Source organism: Cryptomeria japonica, chromosome 4 (genome assembly GCF_030272615.1).
Source record: "Cryptomeria japonica chromosome 4, Sugi_1.0, whole genome shotgun sequence".
In the NCBI taxonomy this organism is placed as follows: Eukaryota; Viridiplantae; Streptophyta; class Pinopsida; order Cupressales; family Cupressaceae; genus Cryptomeria; species Cryptomeria japonica.
The window spans coordinates 461,154,494-461,176,870 of NC_081408.1; the positions used below are offsets into that span (position 1 = coordinate 461,154,494).

General features: G+C 34.7%; 1 protein-coding gene across 1 annotated transcript in view; it reads right to left on the reverse strand.

The window, feature by feature from the left end:
* Positions 1 to 10,528: 10,528 nt before the first annotated feature.
* Positions 10,529 to 22,377, reverse strand: part of LOC131077358 (uncharacterized) — a 200,824-nt gene continuing 188,975 nt past the window's right edge. Inside the window, exons 6-7 of the mRNA XM_058014843.2 lie at positions 11,036 to 11,191; positions 10,529 to 10,898 (exon numbers count right to left, since the gene is read on the reverse strand). Of these exons, the coding sequence (XP_057870826.2) occupies positions 10,858 to 10,898; positions 11,036 to 11,191 (197 nt within the window). The 3' untranslated portion in view covers positions 10,529 to 10,857. The remainder of the gene's footprint in view (positions 10,899 to 11,035; positions 11,192 to 22,377) is intronic.

Genomic DNA, 22,377 nt, shown 5'->3' on the forward strand with positions numbered 1-22,377 from the left:
GTGGCTAGTCATGGATATTAGTTTGAGCACTAGTTGTTCATACACCGATATTGGCCAAGTCTTTACTTGAATGTTCTCATTAAATATTTATTTTATTACTATTCATTTATTTATATTACTTTTATTATTATTATTTAATAAATATTAAATTAATGTTAATATTTAATAAATATGAAATTAATATTAATATTTAATAAATATAAATTATATATTAAATCTTGTCTGTTGGTTAAATAAATATTTCATATCTTAATTGTATTATTATTTAAGTTTTAAATTCTATTCTAGAGTGGCATCATCGTGTTTTGATTGTCTGGATGGGGACATCTCCCCTTCCCCTCCAAGAGTGTGATCAATGGCCTTCTTATATCTTTGATCAGTAACGGAGATATCATTGAGTATTATCTTTATTATTAGATGCTAAGGTCTGTCTTATGATACTTTGTACCTGGTCACTATTTAAATATTAGCATTTAATAATCTTACTCGATGTTGTTTACCTTGTGTAACAAGCAAAGGTTTCAATACAATCGTTGCTTTGAGCCAAGTGAGAATTAATTTTATTTTTATATTAATGAATGATTAATACTACTATTACCATCAATAATTAATAATAAATGATAATTTATTATTATGATGAAGAATCACAAAAACTTGTATTAATTACATCACCAAGATGTCGGGTTATGACAACCCTCTCACTTTAGAGGAAAATCGTGAAGTCTAATAAATGAGATGATTTTCCAATATTATTAAATGTTAATTAATAAATGTTTTAATTATCGTATTTATTTAATTACAATAATCCAATGTCCAAGGAGGGGTTATGACAGTTCGCCCTTCCCAAATTTGCTTGTCCTCAAGCAAATGTTTATTTTAATTTCCTCAACTAAGTCATCTACCAACATGAATTAAACAACACAGAGCATATACATGGGAAACACGAAGCATACACGAGGAAAGCACAAAGCATACACATGGAAAACATGAAGCATACATATATGCAAACATGATGTATACATGTGAATACACACATTGTGAAATTTCTTTCTTGTTATGAGTAGAAACACAAATCAACACTAGCTTGATGCAAAAACATAAACACTCAATCTAGTTTGTGATCTTAGGTAGAGTATTTAAGAATTTCAAATGGAGTGAATATAATGAGTCTGATTAGCCATATCAACAAAGAGGATAGATAGCACAATGTTTGGATACTTGCCTCAAATATTACTTAAATGGACTATTCTTAACTCCCTATTCGCCATTAGTGAAAGAGAAAAGATTTAGACACAACGAGATGCCCGTAGCGCTTGTCAGGCCCAAGAGCGGTACACTCCCCCTTGGCCCTATTGATGGCAGACTTTCAGTCATCCACAGCAGGTGGCCTACCTGATAGAGGCCTAGTTTTTGCTGACCTCATTGCTCTATCTCTCTCCCACACTAGTGGTGAATTTGAAGTATACATCTATTATTAGTCAATTTTTTAAAGATTTTACTGTTATCAATGAGATAATTCCATACTCATTCCCTAGTGAGACCAAGGAGAAGTAGGTGAAATAGGATGCCCGTAGCGCTTATTAGGTTCAAGAGTGGTACACTCCCCCTTGGCCCAACTTGTGGCAGATTTTCGGTCATCCACAGTGGGTGGCCTACCTGACAGAGGCCTAGTTCCTGCTATCCCATGGCCCTATTCCCTTGTATCTTACCGGGTTTGGGTATGCAATTTATCCATTCATCATTACTTAATAATTAACCCATGGTTTCTTTATGGGACTAATCCTTGTGATCTTAAAATCACATCAATAATGCCATTCAATACTGACTTGTAATTTCAATATATATTTGTGTATGCATTAGCCTTCTCTGTATTCACTTCCTTAGTGAGACCAAAAAGATTTAGACGCAATGAGATGCCCGTAGCGCTTATCAGGCCCAAGAGCGGTTTACTCCCCCTTGGCCTCACTAATGGCAAACCTACAGTCTCCATAGCAGGTGATGTACCTGACAGAGGCCTAACATCTGTTGACCTCATTGCTCTACGCCATTTCCTCACTAATGGTCCATATTAATTTATTCTCAATTTAAATGCCAACTTATTTGTTATTTGTTATTTTTTTTTATTTTTTTTGGTCATTATATATATATATATATATATATATATATATATATATATATATATATATATATATATATATATATATATATATATATATATATATATTTATATATATATATATATATATATATATATTTATATATATATATTAAGTATTTTAAATGCCACATGGATATGCCTAGTTATCCACTATTCTAATTTGAATTACTCTGAAGTCATACCCATTCAATATCTATTTGGCTGAAAATATAATATTTTAAATTCATCTTACGAGATGGAACCCTTGTTGCTTATCTGTCATGGTATTTGCCTCTGTTTATTGACTAGAATAATTCGTTGATTGAATCTTACCCTACAGGATGGCAAGATCATGGCTCTGATACCATTAGTAATGTCCCCTGGTTAATATTCCTAGATTGGGCAATACTAAAGCTTGCAGATACAGGGAAATCACTTCCAGTGTGCTCAAAGAAATAAGTCTTTTAGTAATGGTTTGACATTTGAACACATATCTATATCTCAATAGAAATAGCGAGATTAATAAGTGATCGGAATTCTCTATCAAGGAGGGTCTGATATTATAACTATCCTTTACTAGGCTTAGAAATGTTTTAACCATAATCAATCTATTTCAATATACTTATGACGCAAACTGAATAAATTAGGAGATATTTCCACCTTAACTTGAATCTAATCAGTGATATTCCACTGCCCAAATTATTAATAAATTGTTCATCTATCCCACATCCATAATCCTTAATGCGAGTGTCAAACCAATTTTGATGTCCCCAACATAAAAACATCTCCTTCCCAAGTTCTTAAACACTGACAGTAGTAACAAGGACATATAGACATATCCTCCTTACTGTCTTTTATCTTATGGGCTCCTTTTGATTTACAATCTCATATTGTTATTTATCTGATTAAGACATTATATGTCTATATACATATGTGTGTGTGTGTGTGTGTGTGTAACCTTATTGCTATTTCATCCTTAATATATATATATATATTTTTTATATATATATATTATATAACCAATTATTGATGTATTTGTTAATTACCTATTATATACATTTTTGATACTACCACTGCTTAACACATTGGTTATTAGTATATATAGTGGCTGGTGAAAGGCAGACAGATCTGATGCATAACAGTTCTGGTCTACCACTGTTATGAATTTAATAGTAGTATTATACATATTGCAATCTATGTTAGTATTTTTATTAAATTCTCCATACACACATTATTGGGCTGCATTTATTAAGCCTACTTATTAAACACATCCCCTATGCATACCACTCAAAACAAGGATGTTACTGCCTGTAACTTAATAACAGTTCTGTCATGCGGTGCTTATTTCTGTTTTACTGAATGTTTACATATTGCATTGTAATATAAAACAATAGACATTATCATTCTTATGAGTGACGGAAACCGCCTTCCCTTGATTAATTTGGATGACTTTTGGCTGGTGCTCACTCCTCTCTTTTTTTGTGTGTGTTTTCTTCCTCCTTTCTTTCATTACTGATACTCTTCCCTTATGTATCTTCCACGATGGAATGGTTGTATCGCTTGGTTATCGGAGAGACAGGTCTCTTCCTAATCATGTCTCTCCACTAGTAGTTTGCATATCCTCGATTTATTGATGATTATTTGTTAATGAATTGCTAGCCATACGATAGTCTCTATTTCATCGCTACCCATAGATGTAATCATGTTGGATTATATTGATTATTCGGGATGAGATATTCCATCGATAATATTATTATATTCCATCAAAAAACATATTCCTCATTGATGCTGACTATAATTATCTCGTGGCCAGTCATGGATATTAGTTTGAGCGCTGGCTATTCATACACTGATATTGGCCAAGGCTTTACTCGAATGTTCTCATTAGATATTTATTTTATTACTATTCATTTATTTATATTACTTTTATTATTATTATTTAATAAATATGAAATTAATATTAATATTTAATAAATATGAAACTAATATTAATATTTAATAAATATAAATTATATATTAAATCTTGTCTGTTGGTTAAATAAATATTTCATATCTTAATTATATTATTATTTAATTTTTAAATTCTATTCTAGAGTGGCATCATCGTGTTTTGATTGTCTGGATGGGGACATCTCCCCTTCCCCTCCAAGAGTGTGATCAATGGCCTTCTTATATCTTTGATCGGTAACGGAGATATCATTGAGTATTATCTTTATTATTAGATGCTAAGGTTTGTCTTATGATACTTTGTACCTGGTCAATATTTAAATATTAGCATTTAATAATCTTACTCGATGATGTTTACCTTGTGTAACAAGCAAAGGTTTCAATACAATCGTTGCTTTGAGCCAAGTGAGAATTAATTTTATTTTTATATTAATGAATGATTAATACTACTATTACCATCAATAATTAATAATAAATGATAATTTATTATTATGATGAAGAATCACAAAAACTAGTATTAATTACATCACCAAGATGTGGGGTTATGACAACCGTCTCACTTTAGAGGAAAATCGTGAAGTCTCATAAATGAGACGATTTTCCAATATTATTAAATGTTTTAATTATCGTATTTATTTAATCAAAATAATCCAATGTCCAAGGAGGGGTTATGACAAGCAATGAGCATTCATTCACCAGAGTTGCATGGTGTAATGTCAACAGTGGCTAAACACAATTGAGATCAGGATCACAGTTGGCGCTAGAGAAAAATCGGTGGTAACCATGGGGATTTATAAGAGAAACATAAGAGATCATATTGGTTGGGGATTTTTTATATCAAGTTGTATTCATTTCTAAATTTCATACAAAATGGGGACAATTCATTGGTTCCTTTATATTAATTTGTCAAATTCTGAATAGTATAAAGATTGTAGATGGTGAAGAAGAGTTATGCTTCTTTGGCATGTGAACTCCTCACTCTAGCTAAATCTAATATCTACAAGATGTATTGAAGGATTTGATTAAGTTGATATCCTTCTTCATGTCTTTTGTTGGATATGAAATGCAACAACCATTATGTTTTTCCTTCAAATATTTTGGTTCCTCACATTTTGGATATTCTTATAATTATTTATAAAAGATGTGATGCTGCTATATATAATTGTTTGATAACTGTGAATAAAGATATTGCCCTACTTGAAAGTGGACAGTCTTTATGGTGAATCACTATAAATTTTGTGTTTCATGTCTAGATCTTGTTTATGTTTTTCATATGTGATTCTCTCTTCATTTTATTTACTCTTATTTAATTAAGTATTAGTATTAGAACTCTTGATGCTCTTATTTATTTAAGAATTGGATTTGATTCTCCTATTACATTATGCTCCTAATGCTCTTCGGATTCCTCAACAATCAATATATGACTCTTGACACTCAATTCAAGCTTGGTTAATCAAAACACACATATTTGTTTTAAGTCCCAATTTCACATGAGCTGTATATATCAATACGTCCCCCTATCAATATTATCTTGAATTGCATATTGATTTTGTAAGTGGTCATGTCTACTTTCAAACTCGTTTTTCTCCTAATGTGAAGGGACATCAATAATCCCCCTATCATCCTCTACAATGGCCTTCATGAATCAAGTTCTTTTTAAAAGTTTCACTTTTGATTTATCAATTGACAAGGACCCATTTCCTTTGGATTGGGATGATAGAGAATGGTCAAACTTTACAGTAGGTGAAGACTCACTTGTACCTTGATCTTGAGCATCTACTTTTGTTTCAACTCCAACATCATGATTTTGATCATCTACTGAGAATGTGGTTTGAATTTCTAATCCTACAACAATTTTTCCAGTCATTCTTTCCCTTTTTACACCAATAGTGTCAGGCACCACTATAGGTGATCTATTAGTTTCTTGTTTTTGTCCTGTACCATTAATCATTTTCTCAAGGGATGGAAATTGGTTAAAAAACCTTGTAGAACATCGTTGCAACCACAACAAATGGCATGGTGTTCCTGAACCACTTGGAACCCTTCTTCTAAAAGAAGGTTCATGTAACAACCCTCTAACCCTAACACGATAAAGAAGGTATCATGTTACTGAACCTACACTTAAATGCAAATGAAGTATACTTCTTATTGAAATGATAATTAATGTAGATACAAATACATGATAGGTCTAGTGACTAATATGATGATCATGTGCTTATCAATGTTGTTAATTATTTGAAAGTAATATGGTTGTTTCAATGGGTATTTAGGTGGGAAAGGTATGATATCACATCATTTGAATATATGAGAATCCATGTGATGTTAAATCCCCTTCCAATGGTATTAACACTTCGACTATTTATATGCATATGGTGATGTTTGGGTTATAATGTGAGAATGTTTTGATTATACCAATTATGATGTGACTACTTGATGATACCTTGATAATGATGTATGCACAAGTGTTTGTATGTTTTGGTTAATGCACGTATAGAGCATCGACTCCACATGGCTTCATAGGTCTGAGCATGCTCGTATTCCCTGATGGTGGTTATAGGAGATAGCACAATGCCAAACACGTTCCCTAACCTAAGCCATCATTCGTAAATAGGATGATTCATCCCCTAATTTATGTGATTACACTTTCAAGTTTCCATTGAGGTAATGAACAATTACCCTATTGCATAATGTGAGAAGCCAATAAAGATTGTATGTGCATTAGTTGTCAGTTGCGTCTTATTGTCACTTAAATATTCATATTAGTGATATTTAGCATTATAGTTGCAATACAATATTATAATAAGTATTATATCATATATGCATTTCAATTAATGTTATTAAGTGATTTTACATTTGGGGCTTTGGGGAATTTGGTGGTTTGAAAGTTTAATTTAATTTTTAATTTTTTTTTTTGTTTTCCCCTTCTCCATAAAGGGAGCTTATAACTTGCAATTGAGCCCATTTTCAAACACATAGAGTAATTTTTCTTTCCTTTCTCTCAAAAAACCTCTTCATGGCCACATGGCAATTGTTGAGATTGGATGATTTTGGAAGGGAAATTTTGTGGGTGTGGAGTTGTTTGAATTGGATTGGAGAAGTCTTGCTACTATTCTAATCTTGTGAGCATTGGTGAAGTGTGGAACTTCTAGTTTGGGTTTGAGTGATTCTTCATTCTTGAGGTAGGTCCTCACTTCAATTCTCCTTCTTCAATTTCATTCTCTTGGATATTTATGATACTTTAGGAAATGAATTTTTATCATGTTGTGATTTTGTTTAGATTCCATACTTGTTTGATTGTTGAGTTTGTATGAGTGTTGGATTCTTGTTGTAGAAATGGGGGTGTTCTTGGGTAAATGCTGCCCAATTTTCTTTGGGATCCTTGTTCAAATGTTGTGTTTATGTTTTTGACATGACTTTACGATGTTTTAAAATGGGTTGATCCCTAATTTAATTTTTTATGCCTTGGAATTCTGAAAATTGAATGCCCTAGTTGACTTCTCGAACCAAATTCATGCATTCCATGCAAAATTATGCAATTGCAACTTAGGATTACACAATTGTAATTTGAGCTATGCAATTGTCATTAGAATTATGCAATTACTTATACAATCACACATCTGCTCCCAATTTTACACATTTGCTTCCAAGTTTACGCATTTGGTTGTCCTAGGCTGATTTTTGGGTTTTTTGACCTTATTCGTGGATCTAATAAGTTGTCTATTCAAAATTACTATTCACATAGGTGGTAGGAATATTGCATCATCATAGGATGCATAAAATAATAAGGTTTGTTAGAGTTATGTACGCTAATATTAAGTATCCATATAGTTGTTGCATTATCAGTAATAACATTAGGATACCTTAGAGGATGTAGATTAGATGTTATGAGTTTATTTTGGCTTGTGCATTAATGTTATGTAATTCTATTAGTTTCAATGTATAATTTTCTTTAAGTAATGTGATGTTGTATCTATTTTTTTTTTAAATTATCTCAAATGTTTAGTTGGTTAGTTAGTTAGTTAGTTAGTTAGTTAGTGTTGTCCTCTGGGGTTTCTTTGTGAGCATTACAATTTGAGTTGTTAAAAAAACTCATATATTTATGCAAGTTGTTATAGGAGGTTTCCTATACTATAGGGTATGAAAATCCTATAAGTATGTAATCTATGATTGAACAAAGAGTGAATCACATATTGTTTTGTATTGAATCATTTGCACCTTCATTTGTCTATGCTCATACTTTCTAATATTGTCTTGCCTACTTGCCTTGGTGTTTGGGTCCAATCGACTTATGGTATGATGAATTGTGATGTCAAGGCATGCTTTCATGAAAAGCCAAAGATAATTTGCATTTAAACTTGTGATTTGCGATCAATTTGGGATGGAGTTCTTGACTCAAAGACCTCTATGTTACTCCTCGAATAGTGACTTTGTTATGTATTGTGAAGATGACCTATCAAGATGCTATTAAAATGATTAGTTTGTGTATATGCATTGTCATTCATTTTCCATGTATAATCCTAGGGTGTGGGTATCTAGAGTTAGAAAGGGGAGTGGCTCTGAATGGGGGACGAGGCCCAAAGTGGTTGCCAAGGTAAATCGCTGGAGAGTTGAATAGTGCAAGTGATAAGATAATAAAACAATGGGGTAAAAACATAATACTAAGATAATTGAGAATGCCCCTTGTGTGCCTTGAGTGCTTGTAAAGGCTATGGACATATTTGGAAGGCCTAGTCGTCTATGGGGTGTTGATCTAGCACAATCGAGTCTCCTTGTCTTCCCAAAAGGACTACACAGTTCTGCATGAGCTATCCCTTCAAGCTATGTGATGACACTCCCACTTCTTGGTCTCTAGTATTCAACCCTGTACAAACTTGGGTAATGACCCAATGAGTGAAATTTGTAATGCCCCACCAAGGAACCCTTGAGGATAAGAGCAAAAGGCACAAGAAAAGACATGGAATTTTTTTCTTTTTAAAGCAATCAAGTTCCATGCTTGTAACAAAACCACGACCTAATACCCAAACCTCTAAAGTGATCAACTTTACAATTTACAACAATGCACATGTGAAAGACTAAACACATGAACACCATCAACATTAGCTAGCTCACTCTAATCTAATACAAGACACATCTAAGGGTTCCCAAATGTCATTACTTTGTAACATGACCCAGATGGAAGAGAACACAAGACGACTGTGGGAGATGACTAAATCAATCTCCCAATCTACACCCTACACATCTATATTCATTTTAATGCACCAAGTGAAGTGTTCCTATGATAACATCACAATATAGAATCAAATGAAAAGCATGCATACTCGTGTGTTGTGGCTGATTCCAACACTGGTCCACTAACATCTACTCTACTCAAATCATTTTGTTTCATTACATCATTCTCCATTTGAGTGTTCATAGTATACAATGCTCAACAATTACAATGTTGAGATCAAATTAGAAATGTATTACATCTTGCAATGATAAGGGAAGAGGAAGATCAAGAGAGGAAGACAATGATGAAGCTCTCCAAGGTGCTCACGAGCAAGGTCCATCAATCCCCAGCGGTGGTGTGCAATGCCACTTGACCATGTGGTACCCTTAGGTCCACACCACCATGCTCATGGAGATAATCACAAGGCCCATGCACTCAAGAAAGGCAACCTTATTACAATAGGTTTGCACTCACATCATATACAGAGCATAAACGACATACAAGAATGCAATGCAATAACAAAGACAAGAATGATACCAAATTATGAATCCACCATAAGGTCATAGTCAAGTCTACATGGGGCTGGATACTAGATACCAATAAGTGGGAGTGTCATCACATAGATCGGAAGGATGGCTCATGTGAAACTGAGTAGTACTTTCGTGAAGACAAGGAGACTCGATTGTGCCAGATCAATGCCCCACAAACAACCAGGCCTTCCCAATACATCCTTATTTTGTACAAGAACTCAAGGGATGCAAGGGGTATTCTCAATTATCTTATTGGTGGCCACTTTGGGCCCTAGCCCCCATTGAGAGCCACTCCCCTTTCTGACTCTAGATACCCACAGCCTAGGCTCATACATGGATGAACAATAATGCATACACGAACCAATCATCATAATAGCATCTCAATAGATCATCTTCACAATGCATAACAAAAAAAACAAAAATGTTTTAATATCATCCACGAGACTGACAACGTATGGGACCCACGAATAGCCAGCAAAATAAATAAACAAGAAAAGTCCACAACAAAAAATTCTGATGACCACGCCTACTTAATTTATTATGAAACATGATGCCCTAACCAGTCACATTCAATCCCTAACAAATTCATTATTACTTAGTCAATATCACAAGACAAAAAAAAATTATGTCTATAAAAATTGCCTGCATGTCTTCATTCTATAAGTTTGTGCGAGGAGTTGCCGATCCCTTCTCCATATGCCATCATTCACGATGAAATTTGCCATTGTGTCTCTATAGCAATCTATTTGACTCTATAAAACTTCGCACATAAAAATAAATCCAGCAATTATTCTTCACAATCACAAGCGAGTTAAAAGTTATGAGGTGGTTGCTGCAACCCAGGTGTTTAAGGGAAAATTTATCACATCACTCATCCTATGTAGTTTTGACATCCTATAAATTTAATGTAAATTGTTACTTTCAAGTTCTGTGCAGCTTATTTTTCGTATCCACATATTGATTACACAAATTTTCAATGGCTTTTGCAGCTCATGTTCCTGTTCAAATTTTTCTGCAATGCATTCTCAAACAAACTAGACCAAACCGTCCATCAACAATCTTGCCATCTTCAGTTCTGCACCAACAAAATTCAGTGACTTGTTTATAGGAAAATACAGACACCTGACGCAACTGTTTATACGGCTTCTACACCAAGAAAATAATTTTAAAAAAAGAATGTACAAGGGAGTAATTGAGTAAAATCATGCAAACCTTTCAGCAATATCCGAAATTTGTCCTCAGAAAGGTACATAAGTCCATTGAAAGAATCTTGCCCTCGTTTCATGAATTCATTGTTCTTGAAATGTGCAAGGACAGACTTCCCTTTTCCAGTACATGTTTGCCATCCATCAATGCTTGACGCAGGCACTGCCACATAAGTGATAATTCACAATGAGTACCATAGGAAAAGGGTAAATATGATAAACTGCCCATGTTGAATTCTACATTTGTGCTTTTTGGTTATCCTTCACCTATCTTTACCCATTTTTTAATTGACAATTTGTTTTTGGCACCGCTGTCATGGCAAGGAATTTCCACAAATGCGACTTATGTTTCTGCCTTTGGCATGAGATTTTGTATTATGAAGAGCATAATTAATATGCAGTGATTGCAAGCGCAAACAAGCACCTAGGAAAGACTAGCAGTTAGTTTTTCTAAGTTTTCTAAGGCTGGGGTCTTATGGGAGGGGCTTAGGCTCTATTTTTAAGAAAGAAATGGTCTCATGAACAAATTTTTTTTTCCTCTACAGGATTATTTGGAATCTTTCCCCAAAAAAAAAAGGAGCCACTACTTTTTAGGAAGCAGGTGAAAAAAAGGTGGGGCTAGAAATTACCCCACCAGCTTAGGAACTTTGTTTGCCACTTGTCAATAATCTACACATTCCATTTCCCACCAAAATCAAATGAAGAGCGAAAATGACATTTATATAATTAATTTTATCTTTTTTGTACTCAAACTTTCTTAAATTTGCAATACATTTTAGGTTCTGCAAATATTTAAGAAACTATATAAAGATTAAAAAATTAGTATATTTTCCAAATTTTTGTAGTGATAAGGTTGAGCATAATGTTTTCAGACAATGATATATATTATTTGCTGGGAGGAAACTTTATGCATACAGAAAGCTTATACAAAATATTTGAAAAAGTATTTACATTATTGAAAAAAAACGTTTTTAACTTTTTTATTAAAAAAAAATTCAGATTTGTTTTGCTTTGTCTTATGTAAGAGGGTGCGTAATCTGAATGGCAAGAAAGGATTTCAAATTTATTTTGTAGTTATAATTGTTAGTTTATTGTATGGATACATTTTCAGTTGAAGCCAACATTCTATTGTATTATAAGTTTTATAACATGTATGAAAATCTTGATTACGTTGATCGGGCTTTTAGAAATTGTAGTACTATCTTTGTTGCAAACTTTGGAAGGTAAGGACTAACAAGTGTTAAATTGGAAGCTGAAGGCATTGCAGGTTGGAGGATTTTTATCATCTTGAACCAGCTCCTCACTTGAAGATGGTGTTTTGCATGAGAAGCGTACATTTTTGTTGTCCTTTTTGATGCTAACAAAATTGAAGAATGCATATATTGTGAAAAAAAAAATTTAATGACAAGAAGGAATCTAGTGAACTCAATACTAAGTGGTACCTAGATAGTTTGGGAGTTTTGTGGATCTAGAGAAATATACCCTTTCGAGGGTCAAGAAGACAACTTTATGGAACAATGTGAATGGCTCTATATGAATTGTTTTCTAATAATGTGATGGATCTATGATTTGACAGTGACATAGTGATCCCACTCTCGATTTCAAAATGAACACGAATCTATATGCATTTTGAACCCACTCTCTATGTCAAAAATCAATGATGGTGACATACTGATCCTAATTATCTATGTTGATGATGTTGCCATCACCAAATGCAATGTTATTTTAAATCGATAGGTGAAACATGTATATGTCTTATTTTTGAAATGACAGTTCTAGATCTACTTCTATATTGTTTAGGTGGAGAATTTGGCAAATTCATCAAAATATTTATTATCACAAACTAAATATGTCAAATCTCTTTTCACAAAATTTAAAATGCCTAAATGTAATCCTACATCTACACCTATGGAAGCTGGGATCAAGCTCTCAACCAACATTGTATCATCATTGGTCAATGAAATGATGTATCAACAATTGGTTAGTAGTTGATTTATCTTACCACTACTAGACTAGATCTATGTTTTGTAGTCAGATGTCTTTTTCCTTTCATGTTTATACCTCAAGAGTAACATCGACAAGCTACAAATCAAGTCCTTCAATATGCCAAAGGGTCCCTTGACTTTGGCATTCTATATAAGCAATTTGTTGACTTCATGCTAATACGATATATGTAATGTCCCCTTATTTTAAGAGGCTTCTTTCCTTCAAACCTCTATAATTACTATGAATTATGATTAATGATATAGGATATCACTGAAATGCTTCAATTATACGATTGGAAAATATAATACTATGTTACTTCAAGAACAAAATATACATTATATATTTATAAGATAAATGTTCTTCTCAGTATCACTGCTCTATCTTCATTGAATCACTAGATGTAAGCTCAGTGAATTGATGTGTTTATACAGTTGCATTTAGTGCAATGATCAATAGGATCTCTGCTATGTCTGATGTATTCTTTTGAATTAGAGGCAATGAGATGTAAGATAATATTGCTTGTAGCAATTTTGACTGCTGTCTCTGATATGAACTCTTAAATCATGCAATGTCTTGATATGTATTATCGCCTATAGCAATATAGTTGCTGTGTCTGATCTTGATATATTAACTTGCAACGATATTGTTGATGCAGTGTCTGATATTTACTTTCCTCCCTTGCAATCAATGGTGCCGTCTCAGTTTTAGAATTATATGCTTGCTACGGAATTAGCCAAGTTGACTGATGCTCACAAGAGCAGATCCAGTTAAGGATAAGAAATAAATAAGTTTCCAAATCTATGATTCTTCAATTGATTTTGATCTGCCTTATATACTTCCTTCTGCCCGCCCATTGAGAGTTGTGTCTCTTCATTAATGGTTTGTACATATTGATTAAAGAGAAGTTTGACTTTAATGATCGTTTTATACTTTCTTACAAGTCGATGCATTAGTTTTATCTAATTCACTTAGGCAGTGAATATGCCGATAACTCTTAAGCATATTAGGTAATCGCATCCCTTTCATTAATATAATCCTTTGACCGCTAATAACCCATAATTATTTTCTATTCAAATCGTACTTGACTAATGCAGATGCTCTTTCCTTAAATCGAAAGTCTTTATGACTAATCGCTGTCATCAGTGATACTCAATGTTAGTCTTATCGTGCCCTCTCATGACATAAGAATAGATAAATGGCATTACTTGTATTATTCGCTGCTTCCATGATTAATCTTCATTGTCTTAGTCGGTGTTGTCAATTGATGATTAATAGTCAATGTCAAAAGTGTTGGGTATATGAAGCCTAACAGTCACATGGCTGTTTGTCTTCCCCAAAGACTCTCCATTTCATATCTGAGATGTCTCTATAAATGACTAAGTGCAGTCATGTATGATTGTAGAATTGATATTGGTTAATAAGATAATTCCCTGCATTTCTGGTGGGCATAGCCACTTAGTGGTGAACCACGTTAAACTTCGTGCTATGCGTTGTTATGTTTTCGTTTCTGTTTTGTTTTCTCTATTTATTGTTGATTGTCATGTTTTTCTGCTTGGTTTAAAAACTAACAATTGGTATCAGAGCCACAGTTGGCTTGAGCAAAGATGGGATCCGATTGGATAGTTGATCTTGGATATGGGTGCCCTTACTTTGTGTTTGATCCCGAAGCTGGATGCTTTTATGTTATTGACAAACAAGCTGAAGTTTCAGATGATGAGGTCGAATCAAATGATGAAGCTGAATTAGTCATTGAAAAAATTTCTTGGCACTCTAGACTCGGTAGAGAGTGATGTCCAAGTGGAGGTTGAAACCAAACATCATTGGTGGGATGGCTGGGAAAAGGAGGAGACTTCGGCTGAAGAAGAAGAGGGTTTGCTATATTCGTTGTTTGAAGAAGAAGAGACCAGTTTGTTTCCCTTCCAAGATGAGGAGGATGCCTCCCGAGGTGAGGAGGATGTAGTCTCGAATCTAGCGAATGAGGATCACCCTGAAGAAGAAGAGGCAGATTGCAGAAGCGATGATTTATTGTTGAAGATTGCAGAAGTGGAGGCAGAATGGAATGCATTGATTGCACGCTTCTCTTTCAGACCTTCAAACCTTGTAACTGAAGCTTTAGAAGGTGCTAAGGATAGTGTGGAGTTGGCAAAGGCGGATGGAATTCAGTCAATTCTGAAAGGAGAAGTTCCTCGAGAAAAAGTCAATGCTGATTATACTGACAAGGGGAGCAATGATGAAGGATCGTATTTTAAACTTGTTGAAAGGAGTGTTCCTGGTTATGATATAATGGATCAACTTGTGCTTGGAAGATTGGTAGGAGAAGATGTTTATAACTCTAATTTAATTTGGAGAAGATTAATCCGCAGTGTTCGTGAACAAGACTTCGCAAAATTAAAGTCTTGCCAACTGATTGTAGTATGAGGTTTGGAATGAAGATGCAGAGAATGTTACAGGTTGTGTCGATTGGACTTCACGGGGGAGATTGCTGGGTATATGAAGCCTAACAGTCACATGGTTGTTTGTCTTCCCCAGAAGACTCTTCATTTAATATCGGAGATGTCTCTATAAATGACTGAGTGCAGTCATGTATGATTGTAGAATTGATATTGGTTAATAAGATAATTCCCTGCGTTTTTGGTGGACGTAGCCACTTAGTGGTGAACCACGTTAAACTTCGTGTTATGTGTTGTTATGTTTTCGTTTCTGTTTTGTTTTCTCTATTTTATTGTTGATTGTCATTTTTTTTTGCTCGGTTTAAAAACTAACAAAAAGCTTGTATTATTGATTATAATCTCCAGCGGTTCCATTACTCTCCTTAATCGATCTGTATATCATAAGAGCATCAATATCTTAAAGATAATCGTTATAGGCACTAGGTTATCCTATTTGCTATTTTTTCAACCAACATCTACCCTCTTTATCGGTTTTTCAGATGCAACGATACTTAGTCTTAATTCGTTTGTTGATGTGTAGACGATTATGAGGATATAGATGCCACGTTAGAGCCTCCTCCCGACAAGTATTGTTTGCCTGAGCCTAATGTGATTGCAGGTTGTGCACAGAATGATTTGAGAGAGTTGTATATATTTTCTTGTCTGATCATTGCTTAGGTTGTTTCACACTTGATATCTTTCAACTGTTATATATTACTCTATAGCTATCATCGATAACACATCAGACTTCTTCATGTATGATCTTTTGATTCCTTGTTGCAATTTCGTCTCTCTAGAGACTTCACTAAATTGAGATACTTGGTTGGCATAATGTGAAAAGGATGGGGACATTACAATATACCAACTCTAATTGAGATATAGATCTATTGATACAAAAATGTCTATAACAGGTCTACTAAAGTAGAATAAAGGCAGCAACAACTACAGGTTGTGAGGCAATGTGGCTAATAAGGATATTGGTTGTCATTCAATTGGATCAAATTGCACTAACCTCACTTTTTTGTGACAACCAAAGTGATGATGGGGACTCCCCATACACACCAAAGGTCCAAAACACATGCTTTGTTACACAGGATGAGGGTTACTCCACCCAAGATTCATGCATAGCATAACAAATAGAATAACACAAATTTGGAAGAAACAAATTGTCTTCTATTTCTCAAATGAAATGAATTACAAATTCATTAATAACAAAATGTTTAGCCACTTGGGCTTTACAACTCTACAAGGTGTAACTACTACTCAACTCCCAAATGAAGGAGAATTCTTCTCAACTTCAAATGATCACTCCACTTTGGATCAACTCTCAATGATGCACTCAACCCTGGATGATTAAATAACTAGCCCAAGCCTCCCTTTTATAGCATTCTTGTCCCTCTTGGAAATCCCACTCCCCCTCTTGATGAACAACACGTCTATCAAAAAAAGAAACACAGCACCAATAAATGACATTTCAAAATCTCCAAGAAGGCTCCTAAAGAGGTGTCTTTTCAATTTTCTAAGTAACCACCCATTACATGTGAGTGCATGACTCTTCTCCTTCCCCATTTCCATGCCAATATGGGTATTTTCATGATTTTAGCATTATAAATGATAGAAATATATGCCCACACATGAAAATTACAACTGCCTTTAGACAGGCCACAAATATTAAATAATTTCAACCCCTATCTCCCTTTGTGCACTTTCCAAGGTACATGGAGACCTATAGATACTTGCATTTTTTTTATCCACCTAACCATAATAGAAAATAAAAAGAACAATATTTTTAGGAGATGTAGAACTGCCCTACACCCCTGGATACTTCTGCATCACAAAGTGTTCTCAAGATGGTAAAGAATCCAATCTATCATGCTATGACTAAACATATTGAAGTTCATCATTACATTTGATGGTTGATAACAAAGACATTTGTATTTATTGTTGTCCTACAGATGACCGTAGCAGACATAATGACTAAACCACTTGGTCAAGATAAATTTGTCAAGTTTAGAGTTAAACTTGGAATTGCATCTAGCTTAGTCATTAAGGTAGGGTAGGGGGTATTCGATTAACATAGATTAAATAATATTAGTGTTAGCATATATGTTAGCATTATGGAATTAGTTTCATATTTGTTAGTGTCGTGCTATCATTAACACATTGTTATAATTGTTTTACATAGGTTGTAGGTTGTTGGGAATTTGTTCCTAAATTAATAGGTTAGGCTATTTTATTATTTGGCTTATATAATAAGCCATTCTATAATGTATTTCTCATTAGCTCCAAAGTACAATGCTAATACTGCAAACATTAAAGGCTCGTGACATTGGAAGATATGAGTATTGACTCATATCAATTGAAGGAGACGTAGTAAAGAGTGAAGTTACTCAAAACAACTTGTAAGGAAGCATTGTCAGAGAGAACACCCTTGTAGCAACTATGGTAGTTGCAACGTTCAAGGCAATATTTGTGCACAATGTTGTTTTTTACTAGTTTTCACAAAAACCTCTGATGTTTGTTATAATTTTACATGTAGCAAAGGAACACTATTGAGAGACATTGAATGGTGGGTTGAGAGTGCAATGTCCCCATTTTGTCATCCCAGGAATCCAATTTTGTGATGTTTCTAAAAAGACAACATTGTAAAATAATGCTAGACTATGACCAAATACAAACAACAGGGAATAGAAACGATAACAATAATCAATGATCATATGAAACCCGATGGTCAACATCTTATGAAGCGGTGAAGTTTAGGAACAATACTAGCAATCACGACGATAATACCCTTCGAAGTTAACATAGATGCCAGTACTTGGAACATGTCTACAATATGTTTTGAGAAAAGTACGACTAACTATGATAACATTATCAATGGTTGCAGTTAATTAACATTGATGAGGATTAAAGTCGACATCTTAAGTTTACAAGCCAGGACTACTAAAGATATCGATTGAGATATTGTTTCCAGCAAACTTGTCCAACGGTAATGATTGAAGGGAAACTAATCGATAATACCATGATCGATTATGAAGGGTGTGGTTAAGCATAATTAAAGATGTGATTTAATTGAAAAACATTATGTTAATAAAAGGGAGCATCGCTGAGACAGTAATCGTGATTTAAAACATATGGAGTCTTGTATTATTGTGGATGATGGAAGATACCGCAAAGAACAAATAAACCAGTTGAAGAACACTGATATTGATTTGACACTCTTAGCACCATACATAATCAAGCAACCTATTCGATAGGAAGATCAACATTAAGTTGTTAACAGAAAAATGTAAAATGAGATGATACAATGCTAATAATGAATGGGTGCGATCGGAAGACTAAGTGATTGTTTATTATCATTAGACAAGATCAGTTAACAAAGGCCAAATCCGATTAGAGGGACGATTAGTTATGTGAAGAGTCATGACTAAGGAGATAAAACTCCCCACATCATGCCCGTTCAATGGCTATTAGAGGAGGCTCTTGTAGCACCAAACAGGCATTGAAGACTGGTATTTATTACTTATTCAAAACTCAGATCCAGAGGATGGCAAGAGCCCATGATCTGCCCAGTATTTGGAGGGTGTATTGCCACTAATTATATGGCTTTGGATGCATGAACAAAGAGCCTACCAAGCAGAAATAGCATAAGTAAACCGCATGGTTAGAAGGCACCAATTCTGGAAAGGCGATAAGTTTCAGTCCCTATTCTTTCAAACACAGTTCCAATCTATTCATTTGCATTAACATAAACAAGTAAGTCAGGAAAGGTGATTGGATCTTTACGAGGATTGGGTACTCTGTTTCTAGCAGGATCTACAACCATTTTATTGTGTATTACTCTAAGGAGAACTCGGATATATTAATAATCAGAGTATTTATATTCATTTCGACACATTAATCTTTAGCAGATTATTACTTTGATAAATATTATATTTCAGTCAACTTGGACCCCTCCCCCTCCTCCCGTTCCCCCCCGCCCCCCACTGTTGGGCAAATAAGTTAACAACATAACTGAAGCAATAAAAAGCAAAAATCTTTAGAGAACTATATAGGGAAATTACAGAGAGCTCAAGACGCCAACAAAAGGGTGTAGTATGATGTTGGAGAAGAACACGAAAGTTGCTACCACAATTAAAAAGAGTGGTTGAAAGACTCAAAAGAGGCCAGAAGCAAGAAAGAAAGCAACAAAGATAGTTTGGTTGTTGGCATGAAAGGGAGTTCAACTGCAAGAGTCTATTATTGTTGTAGAAGTTTTTATTGGATGAAGGCATGTGTAGGAGGCCAACAAGATGGTTAGCTTTTGCTAGAATGTACTGTTAATTTTTGTAACATTGGTCGTGCTATTTCATGATCCCGATATATATATTAATTAGATTACATATACTAATATGTTAACTAGTGGCATATACATTAACAAATGATATATAAATCAAAGTTAACTTATCGCAGTTAACCAACGGTTACACCATTCAGGTTATCGGGTGGTAAAACGATTCTTAAACAAGTCATTCTCCTTCCGATCGGGTAAATGAAGTTAGTTTATGTGTTGTGGTGAGAGGTACGTAGGGAAGAGATGTGTCTTCCCACGTGGGAAGACATATCTCCTCACTACGTAACCCCTCATCCACTTATATAACATACTTACGTTGAGGAGGATGCATACACCGAAATCGATAAGTGTGGTGCATCTTTAAAATCACCCTACAGCAGTCAAGATACATAATTCAGGTCATATTTCCATCTCTCCTATTTGATCACAGAAATTAGAAAGAACTTAACATGGTATCAGAGCCAGGTCTAGGCTAGGAGCCCCAAGCACACGAGAGGTGTGGCTTAAGGGGGGGTGTTGGTGTTGGAAATAAGCCACACCCGGACCGACAATGGACTGGTCCAAGAGGGGCCAGTAGCTCAGTGGTAGAGCACTCCAGCAACGTATGGAAGGTCCTAGGTTCGAGTCCTAGCTGGTCCATGTCTCAACATGGTATCAGAACGAAGTTAAGGAAGATCATATTAAAATTCTGTAAACGATCTCATAGACTTTCACCAGGCTCTTACTAGATCACATTCCTATAATCCTAATGGCAACCGGAGTTAGGTTTGAAGATCGATTAGATGGAGCATCAAATTTTGTATCTTGGAAATTCAGGATCATGCTTGTTTTGAAAGAAAATAAAATTGACTCCCATGTCAAAAGTGAAATTCCTAAACCCTCTGATGATACAGGGAAAATTCAGTGGAGCAAGGACAATGAGAAGGCTCTTAAGATAATTGTGGATTCAGTGAGAGACCACATTGTGCCAGTTATTTCTAAATATGAGACGGCCTTTCACATGTTCAAAGCACTAGCTGACATTTATGAAATCAACAACACTAGCAGGGCTCTCACCCTAAATAATCAACTACACCATATAAAGATGAATAAAGGAGAAACAGTTACATCCTATTTCTTGAGGATCACTGAGCTTAGGGATCAACTATCCACTATTGGACATCTAGTAGATAACAAAGAACTTGCTATGATGGCCCTAAATGGACTTCCTACCTCATGGGCATCGTTCATTCAAGGAATCAGTGCTCATTCTAAATTTCCTAAGTTTGATAGATTGAAAACCAATTGCATTCAAGAGGAATCTCGGCTTGTCACAAGAGGAATAAAACAAAACAATGGTAATGAAGATATTCAAGTTCTAAACTCTAATTCCCACAAGAAAGGAAAGAAGAAGAACTTTAAGAGAAAGAGGGACAACATCTCAAATGGGAAGAGGTCTTCAAAGAAGAAGAAAGACATTTCTGAAGTACAATGTTTCAGATGTGACCAATATGGGCACTATGCAATGAAGTGCCCAGACAAAATCAAGCAACAAGCTTCAATGGCAAAAATTAGGAAAGAGAGTGATTCCGAGAAGCTAGTCTTCTACTTAGCCCTCTCTAGTCAAGTCACCTCCAATTCCAACACATGGGTGATTGACAGCAAAGCATCTCGACACATCACTAGATTTCGTGAGCACCTAGATACACTTGTGGAAAATTCAAATGAAGAAGTTACAATTGGTGATGACTCAAATTATCCAGTTATGGGAATAGGAACCTGCAATATAAACCTAAAGTCAGGCATATCCCTACAGCTGACTGGAGTTCTATTTGTACCTGGTATAAAGAGAAACCTTGTCTCAGTTTCTGCACTTGAAGATAAGGGTTACAAATTAACCTTTATGGAAGGAAAGGTACTTGCTTGACCAAAGAACTCCACCATCAAGAAAGCCCACACCATTGGAGTAAGACAAGGGAGCCTCTACAGACTTTGCACCACTCCACCTCTAGCCTTGATTCATGAGACTCCAGATTCAAATGAACTTTGGCACAGAAGATTAGGGCACCTTCATTTCCATGCTCTACCTAAGATAGAGAAGATGGTGATCGGCTTACCCAAGCTAAGTCAAAAATCTGAAGGAGCCTGCAAAGGGTGTGCCTTGGGAAAGAATACTAAAGGGTCTTTTAATTCTAGCAACAATAAATCCAAAAATGTATTAGAATTAGTTCATTCTGATTTATGTGGACCTATGTCTATACCCTCCTTAGGGGGATTTTTATATTATGTAATATTTGTAGATGATTGTTCTAGGAAGCCCTGGATATATTTTCTGAGGTACAAAGAGTCTGAAGAAATCCTTTCTAAGTTTAAGGAATTCAAAGCTCTTGCAGAAAATATGACAGGTAAGAAAATCATAATCTTAAGAACAAACAATGGGGGGGAATACACTTCTGATATGTTTAAAGATTATTGTATAAATGTTGGGATTAAGAGAGATTTAACTGTACCTTATAACCCACAACAAAATGGGGTAGCTGAAAGAAAGAATAGGACTATAGTAGAAGTTGCTAGGGCTATGTTGTTTGACCAAAATATAGAAACCTCATTTTGGGCTGAAGC